Source organism: Prionailurus viverrinus, chromosome B4, assembly GCF_022837055.1.
Source record: "Prionailurus viverrinus isolate Anna chromosome B4, UM_Priviv_1.0, whole genome shotgun sequence".
NCBI classification, from domain to species: domain Eukaryota; kingdom Metazoa; phylum Chordata; class Mammalia; order Carnivora; family Felidae; genus Prionailurus; species Prionailurus viverrinus.
Window position 1 is genome coordinate 76,793,663 of NC_062567.1, and position 19,662 is coordinate 76,813,324.

The 19,662-nt window shown below is 40.4% G+C and overlaps 1 protein-coding gene across 1 annotated transcript in view; it reads left to right on the forward strand.

Moving 5' to 3' along the window:
- SP1 (Sp1 transcription factor) overlaps nt 1-17,188 on the forward strand; it is a 40,870-nt gene extending 23,682 nt beyond the window's left edge. The window contains exons 4-6 of the mRNA XM_047865505.1: nt 8,508-8,676; nt 11,256-11,455; nt 11,854-17,188. Of these exons, the coding sequence (XP_047721461.1) occupies nt 8,508-8,676; nt 11,256-11,455; nt 11,854-12,167 (683 nt within the window). The 3' untranslated portion in view covers nt 12,168-17,188. The remainder of the gene's footprint in view (nt 1-8,507; nt 8,677-11,255; nt 11,456-11,853) is intronic.
- The last annotated feature ends 2,474 nt before the right edge of the window (nt 17,189-19,662 follow it).

Consider the following 19,662-nt stretch of genomic DNA (forward strand, 5'->3'; position numbering starts at 1 on the left):
CCATATTCCACTCCTCTTCATTCCTTCACTCTACTCGTAGTGTTCCCTCTACTTGGGAACCCCTCCCTTGCCAACATTTTTCACCTGGCTAACTCCTATGCATTCTTTAGAGTTTGGCCCAAATATCAGCTCCTCTGGGAAGTAAGCCTTCTCTGAAGTTCCAGAATGGGGAATTTACCCTTTTCAATACCAGAATATCCTTGGAATGGCTTTTACTATAACATTTATGTTACTATTTTGAAATTATCGGTTTCTCTCTTCTCTAGAGAACTACAAGCTCTTCACAGCGAGAACTATTTGTTTGAATCCCCAGAGCTTAGTATAGTACTTGGAACAATAGACAGTAAATAATTGATAAACATTTCTATAGTCTACTCTTAGGGAGTCCACATGGCATAGGGTACTATAGGGATAAGTCCTAAAGGAAGTTTATATATAGTAAAGTCTGTAAATTGTGTGTGTGTGTGTGTGTGTGTGTGTGTGTGTGTGTGTGTGTGAAAGAGAGAGAGAGAGAGAGAGTGTGTGTGTGTATAATATGCTGTAGTAATTCTATAATCAGGAAAGAATTAATGTGGAAAAAATGAATTTCAAACTTTTTTTTTCCTTTTTGAGAGGGGGTATGTGAGCTGGGGAGAGGGGCAGGGGGAAAGAGTGAGAGAATCCCAAACAAGCTCCATGCTCAGTGCAGAGCCCAAGCTTGATCCCTCGATTCTGGGATCATGACTTGAGCCAAAATCAAGAGTTTGATGTTTAACTCACTAAGTCATCCAGGTGCCCATGGAAAAAATGAGTTTAGAAGCAAGGTATATGGATTTGTATTGAGCACAAGTTACTAATGAATTAGCAAGGGCTTATGTTCTGTCTCAGGAGGAAGTAAGTTTCTGGTGTCTGTTCTCTATTATTGTGTGGTCTAATTTAATATAAATTAATTAGAATTTTTTGTTAGATGTGTACCCACTTATAGTTCTGGGAGCTGGACAAAAAAAAAAAAGGCTCTTACCAATTTGACACAAAAAATAGTGACACAAAATACTTGTAGGACATACTGAGGTGTAGACCATATAGTCAAGAAAAATTAATGGGCCCAGCATTTCTTTTTTAAAAAAAGAATGGGGCGCCTGGGTGGCGCAGTCGGTTAAGCGTCCGACTTCAGCCAGGTCACGATCTCGCGGTCCGTGAGTTCGAGCCCCGCGTCAGGCTCTGGGCTGATGGCTCAGAGCCTGGAGCCTGTTTCCGATTCTGTGTCTCCCTCTCTCTCTGCCCCTCCCCCGTTCATGCTCTGTCTCTCTCTGTCCCAAAAATAAATAAACGTTGAAAAAAAAAATTTAAAAAAAAAAATAAAAAAAGAAAAAAAACCATATATATTATTATATATATTATATACATACATAATTTCTTTTCTTTTCTTTTTCTTTTTTTTTTTTTTTTTATAGTTAAGGAACGTATATTTAGCTGGATATACCAGGAAACCTATTATGACTTAACTAGGTAGGGGCTTATTTTTATGTAACATGAAGTCTGAAGGTAGTGAGTCCAAAGTTCTTGCGGCAACTCAGGGAACCCTGGTCATGTTTACTTTTGCCTGAATGTGAGACAGTTGCCATGCTTGTAAGGCAGCTGCACTAGCTTTGGGCATTGTCACTTCTTTCCAGACAGGATAAAGGAGGAAAAAGTGAAGCTTGATAAAGGAGGAAACAAGCTTAGTTGTTCCCATTTAAAGAGCTTTCCTGGGATGGCGTGGATGGCTCAGTCATTTAAGTATCCAACTCTTGATTTCAGCTGAGGTCACGATCTCATGGTTCATGGTTGAGATCAAGCCCTATGTCAGACTCTGCTCTGATAACGTGGAGCCTGCTTGGGATTTTCTCTCTCCCTCTTTCTCTGCCCCTCTTGTACGCACGCTCTCTCTCTCAAAATACATGGATAAACTTAAAAAAAAAAAAAAAAGAGCTGGAAGCCTTACCCAGCAATTTTGTTTTACACCTAATTGGCCAAGACCTTGTCACTTGACTACTTCTCATCTGCAGGGGTATCTGAGAAGGGGAATATTTTTAACCTGGCAGAGTGTTAACCTGAAAAAAAAATCAGGTGGCTTTTGGGCAGGAAGAAGGAGTGAATGAAAACTGGAAACGTGGTAGTATCTACTTTTGAGCCCCATAGCCTAATGCACATGCATACACATAACCACTGAAACAACCACAAATAGAGAATCCACTTAAATAATTACTTTATGTATGTATGTATGTATTTAATTTTTTGTAAGTGTGTTTATTTGAGAGAAAGAGAGCATGCAAGCGGGGGAGTGGCAGAGAGTAGGGGAGAGAGAATCCCAAGCAGGTTCCACGCTGATAATGCTGAGCCCAATGCAAGGCTCAGTCCCACAAACCATAAGATCATGACCTGAGCCGAAATCAAGAGTTGGACGCTTAACCAGCCGAGCCACCAAGGCACACCTGTACTTATTTAAAAAATTTTTAATGTTTATTTTTTGAGAGAGAGAGAGAGAGAGAGAGAGAGAGAGAGAGAGAGAGAGAGAGAAGGTTGGGGAGGTGCAGAGAGAGAGGGAGATATAGAATCCAAAGCAGGCTCCAGGCTTATCATGACCTGAGCTGAAGTCAAGTCAGATGCTCAACCAACTGAGCCACCCAGGTGCCCCTATTTATTTTTAAAAATAATCTCTATGGTGAATGTGCAACTGGAACTCATAACTCCTGAGATTGAGTCGTGTGCTCTCCCAACTGAGCCAGCAAGATGCCCCCTAAGTAATTACTTTAAAAGACTGAATCTTTATTTCAAAACTTTCAAAATATGACATACTGAAAATTGTGGGAAAATAGTGGTAGTTGTCTTTTTCCTTCTTCCTCCCCCCCCACTTTTTTAAAATTTTCCTGAATCTCCCTTCTAAAAACAGTATGTTGAGCTTGCATATCTCCTAATGTGGTGTGATGAGAATGTATTGCCCTGATATGATATTCTTCTGCAAAACACATAAGTCTAGTCTAATGAGAAACCCCCCCCCAAAAAATTCAAATTATGAGATAGTCTAGAAAATACCAACCAATATTCTTAAAAACTGTCAAGGTCATGAAAGGCAGAGACACATAGATCTGAGGAGCCTAAGGAGACCTGGCAACTCAATGCAGTGTAGTATCCTGGATGGGATTCTGGAAGAGAGTAAAGACATTAGTGGAAAAACTGATGAAATCCAGATAAAGCCTGTTGTTATTTACTAGTATTATATCACTTAATTAGTTTTGACAAATGTACCTTGGTTATATAAGATTATTAAGGGAAGCTCATTGAAGAATGTGTAAGAACTTTCTGAATTATCTTTATAGTGTCTCTGTAAGTCCAAAATAGTTCCAAAACAAAAATTATAATAGCTACAGAAACTAAGATAGCAAAACCAAAAACTCTATAGTGAAACCTTATTATCTATAATGAACTGTAGGGTACCTTGGGTGGCTCAGTCAGTTAAGCCTCTGACTTCGGCTCAGGTCATGATCTTGCAGTTTGTGAGTTTGAGCCTCACATGAGAGTCTGTGCTCAGTGAGGAACCTGCTTCAGATCCTCTGTTCCCTTCTCTCTCTGCACATCCCCCTCTCATGCGCGCGCGTGCTCTCTCAATAAACATTTTAAAACATGAGCTAAAAGAATTTAAGGTAGAAGTTATGAGAGAAAGTATAAATTCACATTAGGGGTGCCTGGCTGGCTCAGTCAGTATAGCATCTGACTCTTGATCTCAGGATCTTGTGCTCAGAGTTGTAAACTTGATTTATTTTAAAGTGTATTAAGTAATATCTCCCCCAACGTGAGGTTCGAACTCATGACCCTGAGCTCAAGAGTAACGTGCTCTTTTGACTGAGCCAGCCAGGCACCCCAATAAACTTGAATTTTTAAGAAAAGGAAGGGGCGTCTGGGTGGCTCGGTCGGTTAAGTGTCCGACTTCGGCTCAGGTCATGATCTCACGGTCCGTGAGTTCGAGCCCCGCGTCGGGCTCTGTGCTGACAGCTCAGAGCCCGGAGCCTGTTTCAGATTCTGTGTCTCCCTCTCTCTATGCCCCTCCCCTGTTCATGCTCTGTCTCTGTCTCAAAATAAATAAACGTTAAAAAAAATTAAAAAAAAAAAAAAAAAGAAAAGGAAAAAAGTCATCTTGTCACTTTGCAAGGATTCTAGGAAATCTGCTAATTGTTATGCAAACTAGTAATTGACAGAATCAAGCATTAATTTTGTCTCTTATGTTAAATTGTATCTCAAGCATAACCAAGTAGTCAATGTAGAGATGAATTTGGAGGCCATCTATATGAATTTTTTTGTAAATGTTTTGTAAAAATGTAAAATTTTTACATTTTATCACTCCCAATTGTCAGCTTTTGTGTCATTAAAAAGTACAGTCCTTCTCTTCCTTTTTCTGATTTGCTTGGACTGGGAAACCAGATTAATAAAATTATTATTTTGAAAAATAAAGTACAATGTATTATGAATTACTATTTCTGTTACTAAAGATGCTTTTATTTCTTGATTTAGAGCTATATTCTGGATGTTCCTACTGCTTAGATGATGTGTTACCTATATTGTGCTTGAATGTGGCTGAACACACAAACACTTCCTGGACTGAGATTTGATTCTTTAGATTAAATCTATTGTGTCAAATGAAACGTTCAGAAAACTCATTGTATGCTTAATATAGGTATAGTTTTGAAAATCAGTCATACTGTGTTAATACTTACTGAATTAAAGAAGACCGTGTTCTCCCAATAATTCCAGAGACCAGGTGAATAGAGAAGGGTGTGGGAACTACCCTTTTGAAAATTATTGAGGAGTTTCTTATTTTAGTATTGCCCGGGTCTTTTATCAGAGAAGAATAAGTTATTTGACTTGTCATGGTGGTCTTCTTAAAAGTTCATGAGTTCAGCACACTTCTTCCCTTTGAAGAAACTGAAAAAGTGTGTTAACTGCCACAGCTATTACAATAACTGATGCTAGAGGCAACCCTGGGTTGGGCAAGACTGTCATTAAACTGTGCCTTTGGTTTACTTGTTATTTTCATCATGGAAAGGAAAATCTTTAATTTATTTCATTGCTTAACTGATGCCACATTCTAAGATAAAACTGTTCTTTTTCTAAAACTGTTATTAAAAGAGGCTGGAAACAGACTCTGGTCTGATGCTGATGCTTTGTTAGTATTTCATCCCCTTTTAAAGTTAAATGAAACTCATTTAACCCTATTTCCAGTTTCATATTAAAAAAAATCCTTTGCAGTCATAGCAGGGGTCAAGGAGGATATTAGCTTTGACTGTCCATTTTGTTTTTAAAATTTTTTTTTAATGTTTATTTATTTTTGAGAGACAGACAGAGCATGAGCGGGGGAGGGGCAGAGAGAGAGGGAGACAGAATCCGAAGCAGGCTCCAGGCTCTGAGCTGTCAGCACAGAGCCTGACCCTGGGCTCGAACTCACCGAGAGATCACGACCTGAGCCTAAGCCGGACGCTTAACCGACTGAGCCACCCAGGCGCTCCTTGACTGTCCATTTTGTAAGAATTTGATAGAGGCTTAGAGATACGGTTTTACAGAGTCCTAGTATCTAAGTATTTCTTTGTTTCCCTTTTTACTGAATCATGCCATGTCCTGGATGTTAGGCTTGTGTCTCAGTAAAATGGAGAAAAGTTTGCTTCTTTCTACTTGATTGTGACAGTGGAGAACTTTGGGGTTTAATGAACTGCTTCTCTGATTTTAATGGAGTTAGATTAATTTGGAAAGTAGATCAAAGATGATTTGCTTATATGGATCATGGTTTTGCTTATTTTGTTTCTAAAGACCCATTGTAGATAGCTGAATCTACAGGTTCATAAATATCTCTTCTGAAGGTAATTTTTGGTAGGTAACTACTGGTGATATTAACTAGCATTCTGTCTTACCTGCTGAGCTTTTTGGGCTTATTTCAAGAGGAGAAATTATCCATCCCCATCACAGGGAGTTTCTCCTCAGTTTCATATATAGTTTTTAAGGCAAATTGATTAAATAAAATAGTGGTATATATCTTATTCCATGATTTCTCACAGTTGTTTTCCCACAGATATTTTCCTAATAATATTAGCTACAGTGTGTTAAATGTTTGTTATGTGACAGATACTGTGCTAAACACCTTACATGTATTATTTTTCACAACTTTATGAGATTGATAATGTTTCATCCCAGTTTTACTGAGGGAGAAACTGATAACTAAAGAACGGTCACATATCTACATCTGTCCTACTCCAAAACCTGTTCTTAACCTTGTACTCCAGTCCTTCCTGTTAAGCTCTGCCAAAATCATGAACATCTCAGAACACTACAATTTATTTTAATGCCATAGGTTGATGCTTAGAAGTGGTGCAATGAGAAGGAAAGCACCAGGAGAGCATATTATTAGGCATTGTAACAAAATTATGTTGATGAGCTGAAAAGAGTAGAGGTTAGGTGCAGAAGTAAAACCAAGCACTGAGATTTGTAATGTTGTTTCTTTTTTTAAATGTTTATTTACTTAGAGACAGAGAGAGAGAGAGAGAGAGAGAGAGAGAGAGAGAGCGCGAGAGAGCGCGTACATTCGCAGACACACATGCAAGCAGGGGAGCAGAGAGAGAGAGAGACTGAGAATCCCAAGCAAGCTCTACACTGCCAGTGCAGAGCCCCACATGGGACTTGAACCATGAGATCATGACCTCATGTTTCTAGTTTTTTGTTGTTACAAAGCTATAGAAAACATTATCGTCGCTGCGCCTGAGTGGCTCAGTTAGGTGCCTGACTCGATTTCAGTTCAGGTCATCTTTCAGTTCGTGAGTTTGAGCCCCATGTCAGGCTCTGTGCTGACAGCGTGGAGGCTGTTTGGGATTCATTCTCAAGCGCGCGTGCGCGCTCTCTCTCTCTCTGTCTTGCTCTCAAATAAACTTTCTTAAAAAAATCATCACAGGGGCGCCTGGGTGGCGCAGTCGGTTAAGCGTCCGACTTCAGCTCAGGTCACGATCTCGCGGTCCGTGAGTTCGAGCCCCGCGTCAGGCTCTGGGCTGATGGCTCAGAGCCTGGAGCCTGTTTCCGATTCTGTCTCCCTCTCTCTCTGCCCCTCCGCCGTTCATGCTCTGTCTCTCTCTGTCCCCCCCAAAAAATAAATAAACGTTAAAAAAAAATTAAAAAAAAAAATCATCACAAATTTTGTATACCCAGGAGTATATCCATAGGACATTGTTGATTCAAAGTGGAATTACTTTGAAGATGTATATTTAAATTTTTTTTTTAATGTCATTTTATTTTTTAAAATAAACTCTGTGCCCAACATGGGGCTTGAAATAATCACCTTGAGGTCAAGAGTCACATGCTCGAGGGTGCCTGAGTGGCTCAGTCGGTTGAGTCACCCACTCTTGATTTTGGCTCAGAATCCCTGAAAGATTCTTTCTCTCCGTCTGCTCCTGTCCCCCACTCGCACTCTCTCTCTCAAAATAAATATTAACAAAAATTGCCAAATTGGCCTTCAAAATGTACTGATTTATCATCACCTATGTCTAAAAATGCCTGTTTCCCCATATCCTTGCTAATTCTGTGCATTATTAGAGTTTTAACTTTTTGTGATCTGATAGGTGAAAAATTACAAAAGTCCACTATACATAGAATTGCATTTTATTTATTTATTTATTTATTTATTTATTTTTTAATGTTTTTTTTTTTTTTTTTTTCTCAACGTTTTTATTTATTTCTGGGACAGAGAGAGACAGAGCATGAACGGGGGAGGGGCAGAGAGAGAGGGAGACACAGAATCGGAAACAGGCTCCAGGCTCTGAGCCATCAGCCCAGAGCCTGACACGGGGCTCGAACTCACGGACCGCAAGATCGTGACCTGGCTGAAGTCGGACGCTTAACCGACTGCGCCACCCAGGCGCCCCTAGAATTGCATTTTAAAAAATAAATGAGAATGGGGTACCTGGCTGGCTCAGTTGATGGAGCATGCAACTCTTTTTTCTTTTTTTTTTTCTTTACACTTATTTATTTTTGAGAGACAGAGTGAGACAGAGTGTGAGCAGAGGAGGGGCAAAGAGAGAAGGAGACACAGAATCTGAAGCAGACTCCAGGCTCTGAGCAAGTGTTCAGCACAGAGCCTGATGCGGGGATTGAACCCGCGAACTGTGAGATCATAACCTGAGCCAAAGTTGGACATTTAACCAACTGAGCTACCCAGGCACCCCTGGAGCATGCAGCTCTTTATCTCAGAGTTGTAAGTTCGAGCCCCACATTGGGTATAGAGATTACTTAAAATATTTTTAAAAAATAAAATGACGTTGATCATGTTTTTATATATTTGCTAGCTCTTTGTATTTTCAGTGATGGTTTTTGAGATTTCAAGAATGGATGGCAATATTAGTAAATGTGGCTTCAAAGCTTTGAAGAAATGGTGCTGTAAATGTAAAGTGTCACTGAAATAACTGCAACTTGATGACCTCCCTTACTTCACCTTAACCCTTTTGCTCTTTTAATTTCAGGTGATCATGGAGCTCAGCTTGGCCTCCACGGAGCTGGTGGTGATGGAATACATGATGACACAGCAGGTGGAGAAGAAGGAGAAAACAGCCCAGATCCCCAACCCCAGGCTGGTCGGAGGACCCGGCGTGAAGCATGCACCTGCCCCTATTGTAAAGATAGTGAAGGAAGGTAAGTTGACCCAGCCAGTGTCTTAAGGGTATAAAGGAGAAAAATGAATGGATTTGGAGGTAAGCAGAGGAGGGTTAATTTTTTAACATTTAAGACTTGGCAGTGTTGCAGAGGGACCAGAGATAGAGAGTACAATACATTTGATTGGGTTATATTATAGGATTTTAGTTCCAGCTCTGAGCCTTTCATCTACTCTAAGACCTGGGGCCTTAATAGGTGCCTGCTTTCTCCAGAGATAAGGTAATCAGATGCAGCCAACTGGTCTGATGATTGTTACCATATGTCTGTTTTGAGATGGTTTTAACAAAGTTGCTTGTAAAATAGTCTTGCAAAGAAAAAGAAACATACCTACTGTAATGATTTTTTTATAGTGGCTATGTGAGAGTCATAAGGGTTTTCTGAGTCTTCTTTTCCTTCAAAACAGACAAAAAATACTACTCCAGTTAGAAAATTCTTCCAGGGGCTCCTGGATGGTTCAGTCGGTTAAGCTTCTGACCTCGGCTCAGGTCATGATCTCACAGCTTGTGAGTTCGAGTCCTGCATCGGGTTCTGTGCTGACAGCTCAGAGCCTGGTGCCTGCTTCAGATTCACTGTCTCCCTCTCTCTGCCCCTCCCCGCTCATGACACTCTGTCTCTCTCTCTCAAGAATAAATAAAAACATTAAAAAAAAATTTTGTTTTAAAAAGAAAAGAAAATTCTTCCATCATGGAACCTAATATGTCCTGCAGAGCAAAGTTCTGACAAATTTTTCTCATTAGTAGAATATTCTATTTTATTCAGTATTATTTCTGGAGAGTACCAAGTTCTATTCTTTTTCTACAATTCATTGCTTTTGAAAGAAAATAGAAAGTCATATAGATTTTTTAATGCCTTAAAAAATCTTAACACCTTAAAAATCTGTTAAGCTTTGGTCTCAAAAATAAATACAAAAATGGGCACCTTGAGTGGCTCAGTCGGTTAGGTGTCCAACTTTGGCTCAGGTCGTGATCTCATGGTTTGTGGGTTCAAGCCCCTCATGGGGCTGTCTGCTATCAGCATGGAGCCTGCTTCAGATCCTCTATCCCCCGCCCTGCTCCTCCCCTGTGTGGTGCAAGCTCGCGCGCTCTCTCTTTCTCTCTCAAACATTTAAAATAATAAATAAATACAAAAATGAGAAAAGCACCAAAACCAAAAATAATTTGAGTTCTTTGTAGGTTAACCATATGTTACAGGAAACACCTGCATCAAAAGCACACTGAGGGTGCCTGGCTGGCTCAGTCAGTGCAGTGTGTGACTCTTGATCTTGGGATTCTAAGTTCAAGCCCCACATTGGGTGTAGAGATTTCTTAAAAATAATAAAATCTTTAGAAGAAAAAAATAAGCACTGAGTACAGTAGTTTCCTTCTAACAAAGCTTAAAGTGGATTTAAATTTTTGAAGTAAGTTCTCTGATTTCTACCTACATGTGATTTCATTTCCGTTATGGTTTTTTCCCCTCTGCTAATATGTGCTGTTAAAACCCAAGAAAAGTCCCTGGAAATCTCCCCAATGCCCACTAATGGATCACACATGGAACAAATTGGTTTGGCAAAAACATTTCAGAACTGATTGCTGAGAGAAGCTTAGGAACTGCTTCATATTGGGTGTGTGGGTGTGTGTATATGTATGTATGTGTGTATGTATATACATATATATATGCATACATGTATATATGTGTATGTGTATATATATATGTATATATGTTATGCATTTTTTAAAATATACCTTGAATTAGTTAGGATTTTTTTTCCCCTGTTTTAACTTTTATACAGCCCATCTTTCTCTCCCACTGAAGTCCCTGATAGTGCTGTAGATTTCCAGCTTTTAATATTTACCATTTGGCTCTTGAGCTTTATTTTAGGAGATAAGTTTATAGTTGTAAACTATTATATTTTCTTTAAAGTTTTCCACTAGGTGCTTTGCTCCTTAAGTAAGGTCCCAGCCAAAAATATCACCATGTTCACAGTAGTTCCCATGGAAAATGCTTGTATTGAGACTTAAACTTCCTGAAAAATACAGGAAAATGCCTTACAGACTTTCCAAGTCACCCACAAACATCAAACATCAAAACTGATTAAGGAGTAAAAAACAGGGAAGAGTAAATATCCAGTAGAAAGGAAACTTAAACTTGAATTTTGAGTATTAAGACTCAGAATCAACCAAAGGTTTTTCCTTTGATACTAAAGAGAAACCTTTTTTTTCCTTTTTTCTTTTTAAGTTTTTTTTATTTTGAGAGAGCGTGCATAAGTAGGGGAGGGGCAGAGAGAGGGAGAGAATCCCAAGGAGGCTCTGTCCTGACAGTGCACAGGGCTAAATCCCACAAACCATGAAATCATGACTTGGGACTCGAACTCACAAAACCATGAGAGCATGACCTGAGTCGAAACCAAGAATCAGACACTTAACCGACTGGGCACTTAACCCAGGCGCCCCAAGAAGCCTTTTTTTAAAATAAAAATTTGGGTTAGTTTTTGAGGGCGTCAGGTAATAACCTGTTGACACTGGGATTCTTTAATTTTTCTCTCTGGAATGCATGATGAATAGTTGTGTTCTTATTTTCAGGGGCTCTGGGGATCCTGGCAAAAAGAAACAGCACATTTGCCACATCCAAGGCTGTGGGAAAGTATATGGCAAGACCTCACACCTACGGGCACACTTGCGCTGGCATACAGGCGAGAGGCCATTCATGTGTACTTGGTCATACTGTGGGAAGCGCTTTACACGTTCAGATGAGCTACAGAGACACAAACGCACACACACAGGTGAGTAGGAGCCCAGAGAAATAGTAATAGATCAGAATAGAAAGACACAAAATATATCTATGAAATAACTAAAATTTCTGAACAGCTTAGTTTGAAAGTGAATGTGTGGATCATAAATGGAATTAGAGTTAATCTGGAAAACGTTTAAGAAGGAAGAAGTTAGGTTTTCAGTGGGATTTTCTGCCTTATTTTTTGCTATGTTCCTTCCTTTCTGAGTACTGCTTGACCTGTACCTGTTTTTCTTCCCCTTCCCCAAAAAGATACTTAACGGATTTTTATTGTTTTTATCACCTTCTTAAGATTGCCTAATATTCTAATATAGTTTGAAAGCCATGAATTGGACAAGGTAATCCTATTTCCTAAGATGTCTGTTTCTTATCTTCTTTTCTTTTACCAAGGTGAGAAGAAATTTGCCTGCCCTGAGTGTCCCAAGCGCTTCATGAGGAGTGACCACCTGTCAAAGCATATCAAGACCCACCAGAATAAGAAAGGAGGCCCAGGTGTATCCCTGAGTGTGGGCACTTTGCCCCTGGACAGTGGGGCAGGTTCAGAAGGCAGTGGCACTGCCACCCCTTCAGCCCTTATTACCACCAATATGGTAGCCATGGAGGCCATCTGTCCAGAGGGTATTGCCCGTCTTGCCAACAGTGGCATCAACGTCATGCAGGTGGCGGATCTGCAGTCCATTAATATCAGTGGCAATGGCTTCTGAGATCAGGCACCCGGGGCCAGAGACATATGGGCCATACCCATCAACCCTGGGATGCAAGGTAGCATGGGTCCAAGAGACATGTGGGAGAGAGAGCCATGAGGCATTAAAATGCATGGTGGTGGGAAGAATTTGGGGGAGGGATACAAGAGAAGAGATGGGGTCCTGGCACCCACCTATATCATCAGTACCTCCTTGAAGTGGGAAACATTAGTGAAAATTCTGTTGGTGCCACCCTTTGATGGGCATTTGTTTGACCCCAAACAGTTTCTTATACTTCTTACCCCAGCCTCCCCTTCCTGCCTTTCCCTTCTCAGCTCCCCCATGATGGATCCCCCCCCCTTTCCTAAAGCCATCATGCCTTGATAAATATATATGATCATTGAAATACTTTTTAACAAAAAAAAAAAAACCAGATTCTATATTATATATATATACATATATATATATATATATAAAAGATATATAGAGATGCATTTGCAGGGGTTGGCTGGGAGGAGGAAGGAGACCATTCTGTGACCAAAATACCTTGGTCATTTTTTATATTGCCTTATTTCCCTATGGCTGAGCCTTGTTGTGACACATCAAGCTTTTCTAGAGATGTTGTCTTGGCTTCCCACCAGATTAAGCATTCATATGCTCTGCTTTTAGTTTATATACACATACATAATGTTTTTCCTTTCTTAATTTTGTCTTTTTATTTGGGATCAGCTTCTTGCACTCCTTTCTTGACTCAACCTTTCTGTCTCCCTTTCTCTCACCTGATTGCTTCGTATTTTGGTAATGATCCCTGGATGAGGCACTTCTGTCAACCTTTTAAGGTTCTTGGTCCCAGCAGCAGAATGGAGAGCCTTGAAGCCCAGGCTGATGCTTGAGGTAGCTGTGGAGAGAGTGTTCAAAACTACTACTGACGCAGGCACCCTCTTGGCGCTGGAGAGTCAAAGGCACCTCTTCTCATCAGCTGCTGTAAGCATCAAGAGTCAGAAGTCTTTCTGTGGAATTGTACAAGAGACCCTTTAAAGGTTATAATCTGGGATCAATTTGTATAAACTGTCAAAAGTGGTCAAATAATATGTAGGGGCTTTCAATAGGAAAATGATGCGCTCAAAAGTGGAAGTGACTCAGAGTAGTCCAGTTCAGGAATTAGTGGAGTATTTGGACTTTTGTACAGCTGTCTTCCAAAGTAGGTCTAAGCTTTGGTATGGGTTTCTGAGGTCACATTCTGAAAGGAAATGCACTTCCTCTTTTGAACATCCCTGGTAGTTTCTTTCTCATGTTATTAAGGAGCATCAGCTAATAAATCTGTTCCAGGTTTCCATTCTGCAGAGCTCCAGAGTCTGTACCCGTGGCAAGGCAGTGGTTCTTTGATCTTTTCTCTTAATTCTTCCTTGGGTGGTTCCTAAGGGAAAAGGAAGCACACGATCATGGGAACAACAGCCCAGAACAAAAAGAAATCTTGTCTTACCACTGTGGTTTATAGGAGAGATTGGGAGACACCATCCTGCTTTCTCCATGGCCTGATTCTTGAAGAGACTGATCCAAAAATTATAGCGGCAGGGAACTCTTAGTGCATTTGGCACTGAGACTTAAATGCAACCAGAGTTGTCCTCAAGGCCCAGCCATTAAAACATTGTCTCTCTTGACCTTCTGGTATCTGTCAGAGAGCTTTTCACTGTGAGGAAGTGTGGAAATGGCTGTGTGTATGTGTGTAATCTGTTAGATTGGGGATAGGTTTTCTGTTAGCCTATACTAAAAGAGACCTGCAATAAAAAATTGCCCTGATCTGATAGAAAATGAAGTGTTTGTGTATGACTGTGTGTGAGTGTGTTTTGTGCCTGTATATATCTACACACAGATGAGAAATTATATTTGAAATTGTTGGAAAATAAATCAAATTCAGCTCAAAATGCCTTTCAGGCCCATTACCTAGAAATCTGTCTTAAAACCTGGGTATGTTCCTGAGGTCATTTCTTTGCTTATGCTAAATTAGCTACAATTATGAATGGGGGATATTCTACTGCACTTTTTAAAAAGAAACTATTTTTGTGTTTGAAAGAAAACCAACATCCAGATCTATAGCAGAGTCCTAGTTTCTTTCATAAATCTTTTTACCTTGACTACAAATAGATGATGCTATGATTCTATATATTTTATATAAAATCTATCCAAATTAGTGTCTGGGTAAGCTTGTGTTGTTGTTTAACCTGAAATACAATAACTGTTAATATCCTGAACAGTAGTTCACTCCATTTGGTCCTTCCTCTCCAGACTTAATACACTCAGGAACTATTGCGAGAAACTTTCCCCAGATCAAATTCTGTTAATACTGAAGTAAAAGTCATCCATGCCCCGCCACTTATCACACACCCTTTATTCCCACTGAAAGGCAGAACTCAACCTATTATTTTATATCTGTAATCATGTATATAGGCATCTTTTGGAGGAAAAGGGCAGTATAACTCACTGGAGCATGCAGTATTTTGCTAGAGCATTTCAAAGAATGGAATCTTCCCCAGTATGAAATTATTTGCTATAAACTAGCTTAATGATGCTGAGGACTTGTAAGCGTTTAGAAGGTTATTTGGTGATTATTTTCTCTGGGATGGAATGCTGGTTTACCTTCAGTTCCCTTCATTAACCTTGTTGTAAGTGAATTCATAGTTCTTTCCACATACCCTTTTGGAGGCTCCAGATCCAGTATCTTGTTTGGCCCCCAAACTGAAGCAGCTTCTGCTCTTGTCTCCCAGTAGCAGGGGGCTGCTCAGTCTTTTCCACAGGGAGTGAGGAGCCTACATTCCTTAAGACGGGAGCTTACTGCTGAAAATCCTTTCCCTGAACTTTTTGGCCAGCAGAAATCAATGTAACTGACAGGTATATTCTCAAATACCTTTCATGAGTTGCTTTTTTATTTAAAAATGTTAAATGACCAAGCCTGTGAGGCAGGAGATGCCCAGAGGACTGGTAATATTAAAGCACTCATTCCCTTGTCCTTTCAGGTTGTCCTTTCAGTCCATACACATTCATCTGTGTGTCATTTGATTGTCTCACTTTTAACCCATAGCAGTAACAACCCACACCATCTTCCTTCAGGGACCTCCCAGCTAGCACCCTGTTTGTGGGTGCTATGCAGAATGCAATTTAATGGATATTTCTCAGCCTGATTCAGAATAAATAGAACACAGAACTCTTGATCCCAGAAAATATAGACTGAAGTGTGGGGTAAAGATTATGATTGGGGGAGGGTTAGAGACAAAAGCTGTAAATTACTATGGCTGGTTGATTTATTTCTACTATATACATATATATATATATATATATATTTTTTTTTTTTTTTTGCTTTTGTATATCCTATATAGGAAACTAAGCATTGTATTTTTTTAACAAATCTGAGAAAGCACTATGAACTGCAGATGTTTGACTTTCAGAATATATTTTGTATTGTTAATATCTTCACACTGTGTGAATACTGGAAGCTGCAGATCTTTGCTAGGACGCAATAAATTTATATACTTTTTGAGGGGTTCTTCTGGGGGTATTAATCAGGCCCCTGTTACACTTCGGGGGAGCCCTGGTGCTACTCGCTTAGAGTTTCATTCAATTGTAAGTACCCTGATGCCTTTTGGACCTTGGGATCGGACCAAACAAGTTTTGGAGATCCCAGTACCAAGGAAATGAGGATGGTCTAGCTGCCTCAAGTGAGGGGCCCTTAGCATAGCTCTCCTTCCCCCTATTCAAAGCTGGGTAGCCTCTTAGGGTTGGGAAGAGAAATGTGAAATCTCAGAGTTTCATCTCCCTTAGAAGAGAGCCAGTAACTTAATATGCAAGGATGAAAGGTGGCAGCAGTAGTTTTGGGGAAAGGGAGGAGGATATGGCATTTCTCCAACCCCGGAAAACATTGCTTTTGAAAACTGCTGATAAAATGTGGGCAGGTTATTACTTTTGTTTGGGAGCATGTGTTCTCTCTGGGTGCCTCTCTTGGCTCTCCTCCTGGGGTACAGACCTTTTCTAGGAGGATGAGCAGACCAGCTTTGAGGTTGACCTGTTTCTTTTCTTTGTCTGCCTTCCCTAAACACCAGCCCCCGGGAGGACATTGAACAGCCTTAAGCTTAAATTCCTTTCCAGTTTGGCTCACTTGCCTTAGATTGAAGGCTAGGCAAGGGGAAAAAAAGGGGGTCCCTGGCTTCATCCCTCCCTTATGTCTTCTCCAGTTTGACGTCCCCAAACCCAGAAAGATTTCCTCTACCACGTTCATTTGAGAGAAATGAGTACATTGTCCTATTTTCCTCTTTCCTTATTGTCAGACATCCCCAGTCGTCTTTGTCCCTGCTAAGTGAGAAGAGGTGTGGTGATCTGTCCTTCAACTCCCTTCAGTATCAAAAAACATAACAAATGGGGTTAAGCTGGGGCTGCAGGTGGTGAGGACTCTGTTGATACCTCTCCTGGGGTGTGTGTTTTCCTCTGTCTCACCTTCAGGAATTACACTGTGCCTTCTCCACAGGGGAATGGGCTTTATCTACGCTGCCCTCCACTCTCCCAGCAACTGCTCTTGAACGGTGTGGACTAGGGCAGGCCTTCACCTTTTCCTCCCAATGACGTCCTGTACCCTCACCTGGAGTCTAGGGTACAAAGACTCTGGGGGGAAGATGGGGATAATATGCTGAGATTGACCTGAGGAGACCATCTCTACACACACCAATGGCAGCTGCCCCAGGGCCTGCTTCCTCTTCCCGGGTCTGTCATCCTCTGGGAGGGAGGGGCAGTGCTCCAGTCTCCGGTGCCTACAACAGGTTTCTCTTTCTCAACACTGGCGATAACCAGTCTCCATACCACTGTTGCCTTTTTAAATCTCTTAATATTCTCATGCTGTGTTTGTTGTTGATTCCAATCTGATTATCACCAGGGCTGTGTGGGGAAATACTTCTAAATGCACTCTCATCTTTCTTGCTCTTTTTTTCCCCCCTGATCTTATGTATGTATGATGCTAATCTCTTGTCTTTCAGTTTCTTCCTGCTCTTTTGTATCTTCCTTTCTTGTCTCTCCCCCTACCTTTTGTCTCTGGGTGTTTTGGGGCTTTTTTTTTTTTTTTTTTTTTTTTTTTGCCTTTTTTGTACAAAGATTAGTTTCAATGTAGTCTGTAGCTCCTTTGTAAACCAATTAAAAAAAAGTTTTTTTAATAAAAAGCCACGTCTCTGGTGTGTTGACAGGGTGGGAATGGGGAGAAATATGGTTGTAATTTCATATACTGAACCCAACAAAGGTTTCCAGGTACACCATTGTGCCGTCATACATGTTAATACAATTGCCCTACACTTAACTCCCAGGCAAACAATTTCATGACCATATCAATGTACCATGAGTACATAGAAATGTGGAGGACCAAGAGAAACGGGGCAGGCCCAACCTCTTTTTTTTTTTGGTGTGTATAAGCTTTTTATTTTGGAATATGTTTAAATTTAAAGGAAAGTTGCAGAGATAGTGCAGAGAGATTCCATGTACTCCTTACCCAGTTTTTTTCTATTGTAAATATTCTGTGTTGTCAAATCTCAGAAACTGACACTGGTACATTCTATTAGCTAACCCCTAGGCTCTATGGGTTTCACATTTTCTCATTGATGTCCTCCTGTTCCAGAATCCATTCTGCGATGCTACATTGCCTTTAGCTGATACTCTTCCCAAGTCTCCTCTGGTCTGTGACAATTTCTTAGTCTTTTCTTATTTTTCATGATCTTGACAGTCTGGGAGTATTGGCCAAGTGTTTTGTAGAATATCCCCCAATCTGAATTTTTCTGATGTTTTGTCATTATTAGTTTGAGCTTATAGGTTTTTGGAAGAAACACCACACAGGTGAAATGATGTGAAATGTCCTCATCACATCCTATCAAGGGTCATAGCCACATGACCCTACTGATGATAGTCTTCATCACTTGGTTAAGATAATGTTTGTCAGATTTCTCCACTGTTTTTCTTTCCCTATTCTTTGGAAGCAAGTCAGTAAATCTCGCCCACCCTTAATGGAGTTGGTAGGAATTAAGTTTCTCTTCCTAGTGGAAATAGTATCTATGTAGAGTATTTGGGATTCTGTGAGAAAACGGTCTTTTCTCCCCTCACTATTAATTTATATTGGTATGTACTCAATGTATATTTATTTTAGACCTGGTCTGTAATTCGGTACTATATTATTTTCATTGCTCAAACTGTCCCAGCTTTGACCATTGGGAGCTCTTTCAGGTTGGCTCCTGTGTCTCTTTGATACATCTACATCCTTTTACTTTTTTGAGCACTTTTTAAAGAACTTTCTGAAGTACAAGATGCTTCATGTTTATCTTGTATTTTCCCTGTCCTAGCCTTAGGATCAGCCATTTCTCCAAGGACCCTTAGTTCTTTATTGGAGAATGGTATTTAGAAACTAAGATGTAGCCCCAACGTATTTTACATCAATTAATACCAGTCTGTGTCTCACATGATCGAATCTAGATTATGGCCCCATCTGAAACTGAAATTGAAGTTATTCTGACAGTCTTTCCACTTCCCAACAGCCTATGGCTTCACTTCCCTTCCTACCTATCCAAGAATCCTTGGTCACTTGTTTATACTGTGGCTACCAGCATTCTCAGTCAATTGTGTTCATTTGACTACCTTTGCTTTGTCAGTCACTCAGCCGTGGCTAAACTCAGCCATTGGATTTCCTTATGTAGCCATTAGCGATACAACATTTTAACATTTGACTTTAATGGTGCGGGGGAGGATTTTTTGGTTTTGGGCTCTTGTTTTGGTTTTGTAGCTCTAAATGGGCCTTTAATATTTGTGTCATCTATGCATTCAGTAAACATGTATTGGGCCCTTACTGTGTCCTGGGTACTAACCTAGTTTGAGGATAAAAAATGACAGGTCCTGCCATCAAGTACTTCATAGTCAGGTGAAAGAGAGACACCATTAATTGCAGGTTTCCCAATCCTGACCCCATTTTTTTAGCAGATGATTTACTTCCTATTACACGGAGATGATGAATTTCTTTACTTCCCTTTCCCTACATTTATATAGTCACTGATACGAGTTTACCTCCTTATCTTTTCTTGGGAGTGAAACAGTTTGCCTTTGCAAGGCCAGCACTGCCATTTGTGCACTCAACCTCACTTGTTTTGATGATATTTTCCCCTTTCATCTTCAGTCTCTCCTGGGTTCCCTTTTGTCACCCTGTAAGCATGTTATCTGTCCCTCTGTCCTTCTGCTTCCACTTGTGAACTTCAGATCTAGTCTCTTTTGATTGCCACAGTTAGTGCAAGTAGTTTACACTTAGTTCTTCTCTTTTATTCACCCCTCAGGCCACTTTGTTCAGCACCTATCATTTACGAAATTGTTTCTTAGAAACGTCAGCGATCTGTTGCCAGCTCCAGTGGTCTTTCAGTCCTTTGCCTCTTAGACCTTACTAAGAAGCAACCATGTGCATCTCAGAGCTCTGGTCCCTTGGAGTGTGGGGCTAATAACTCCTCGTTCTCCT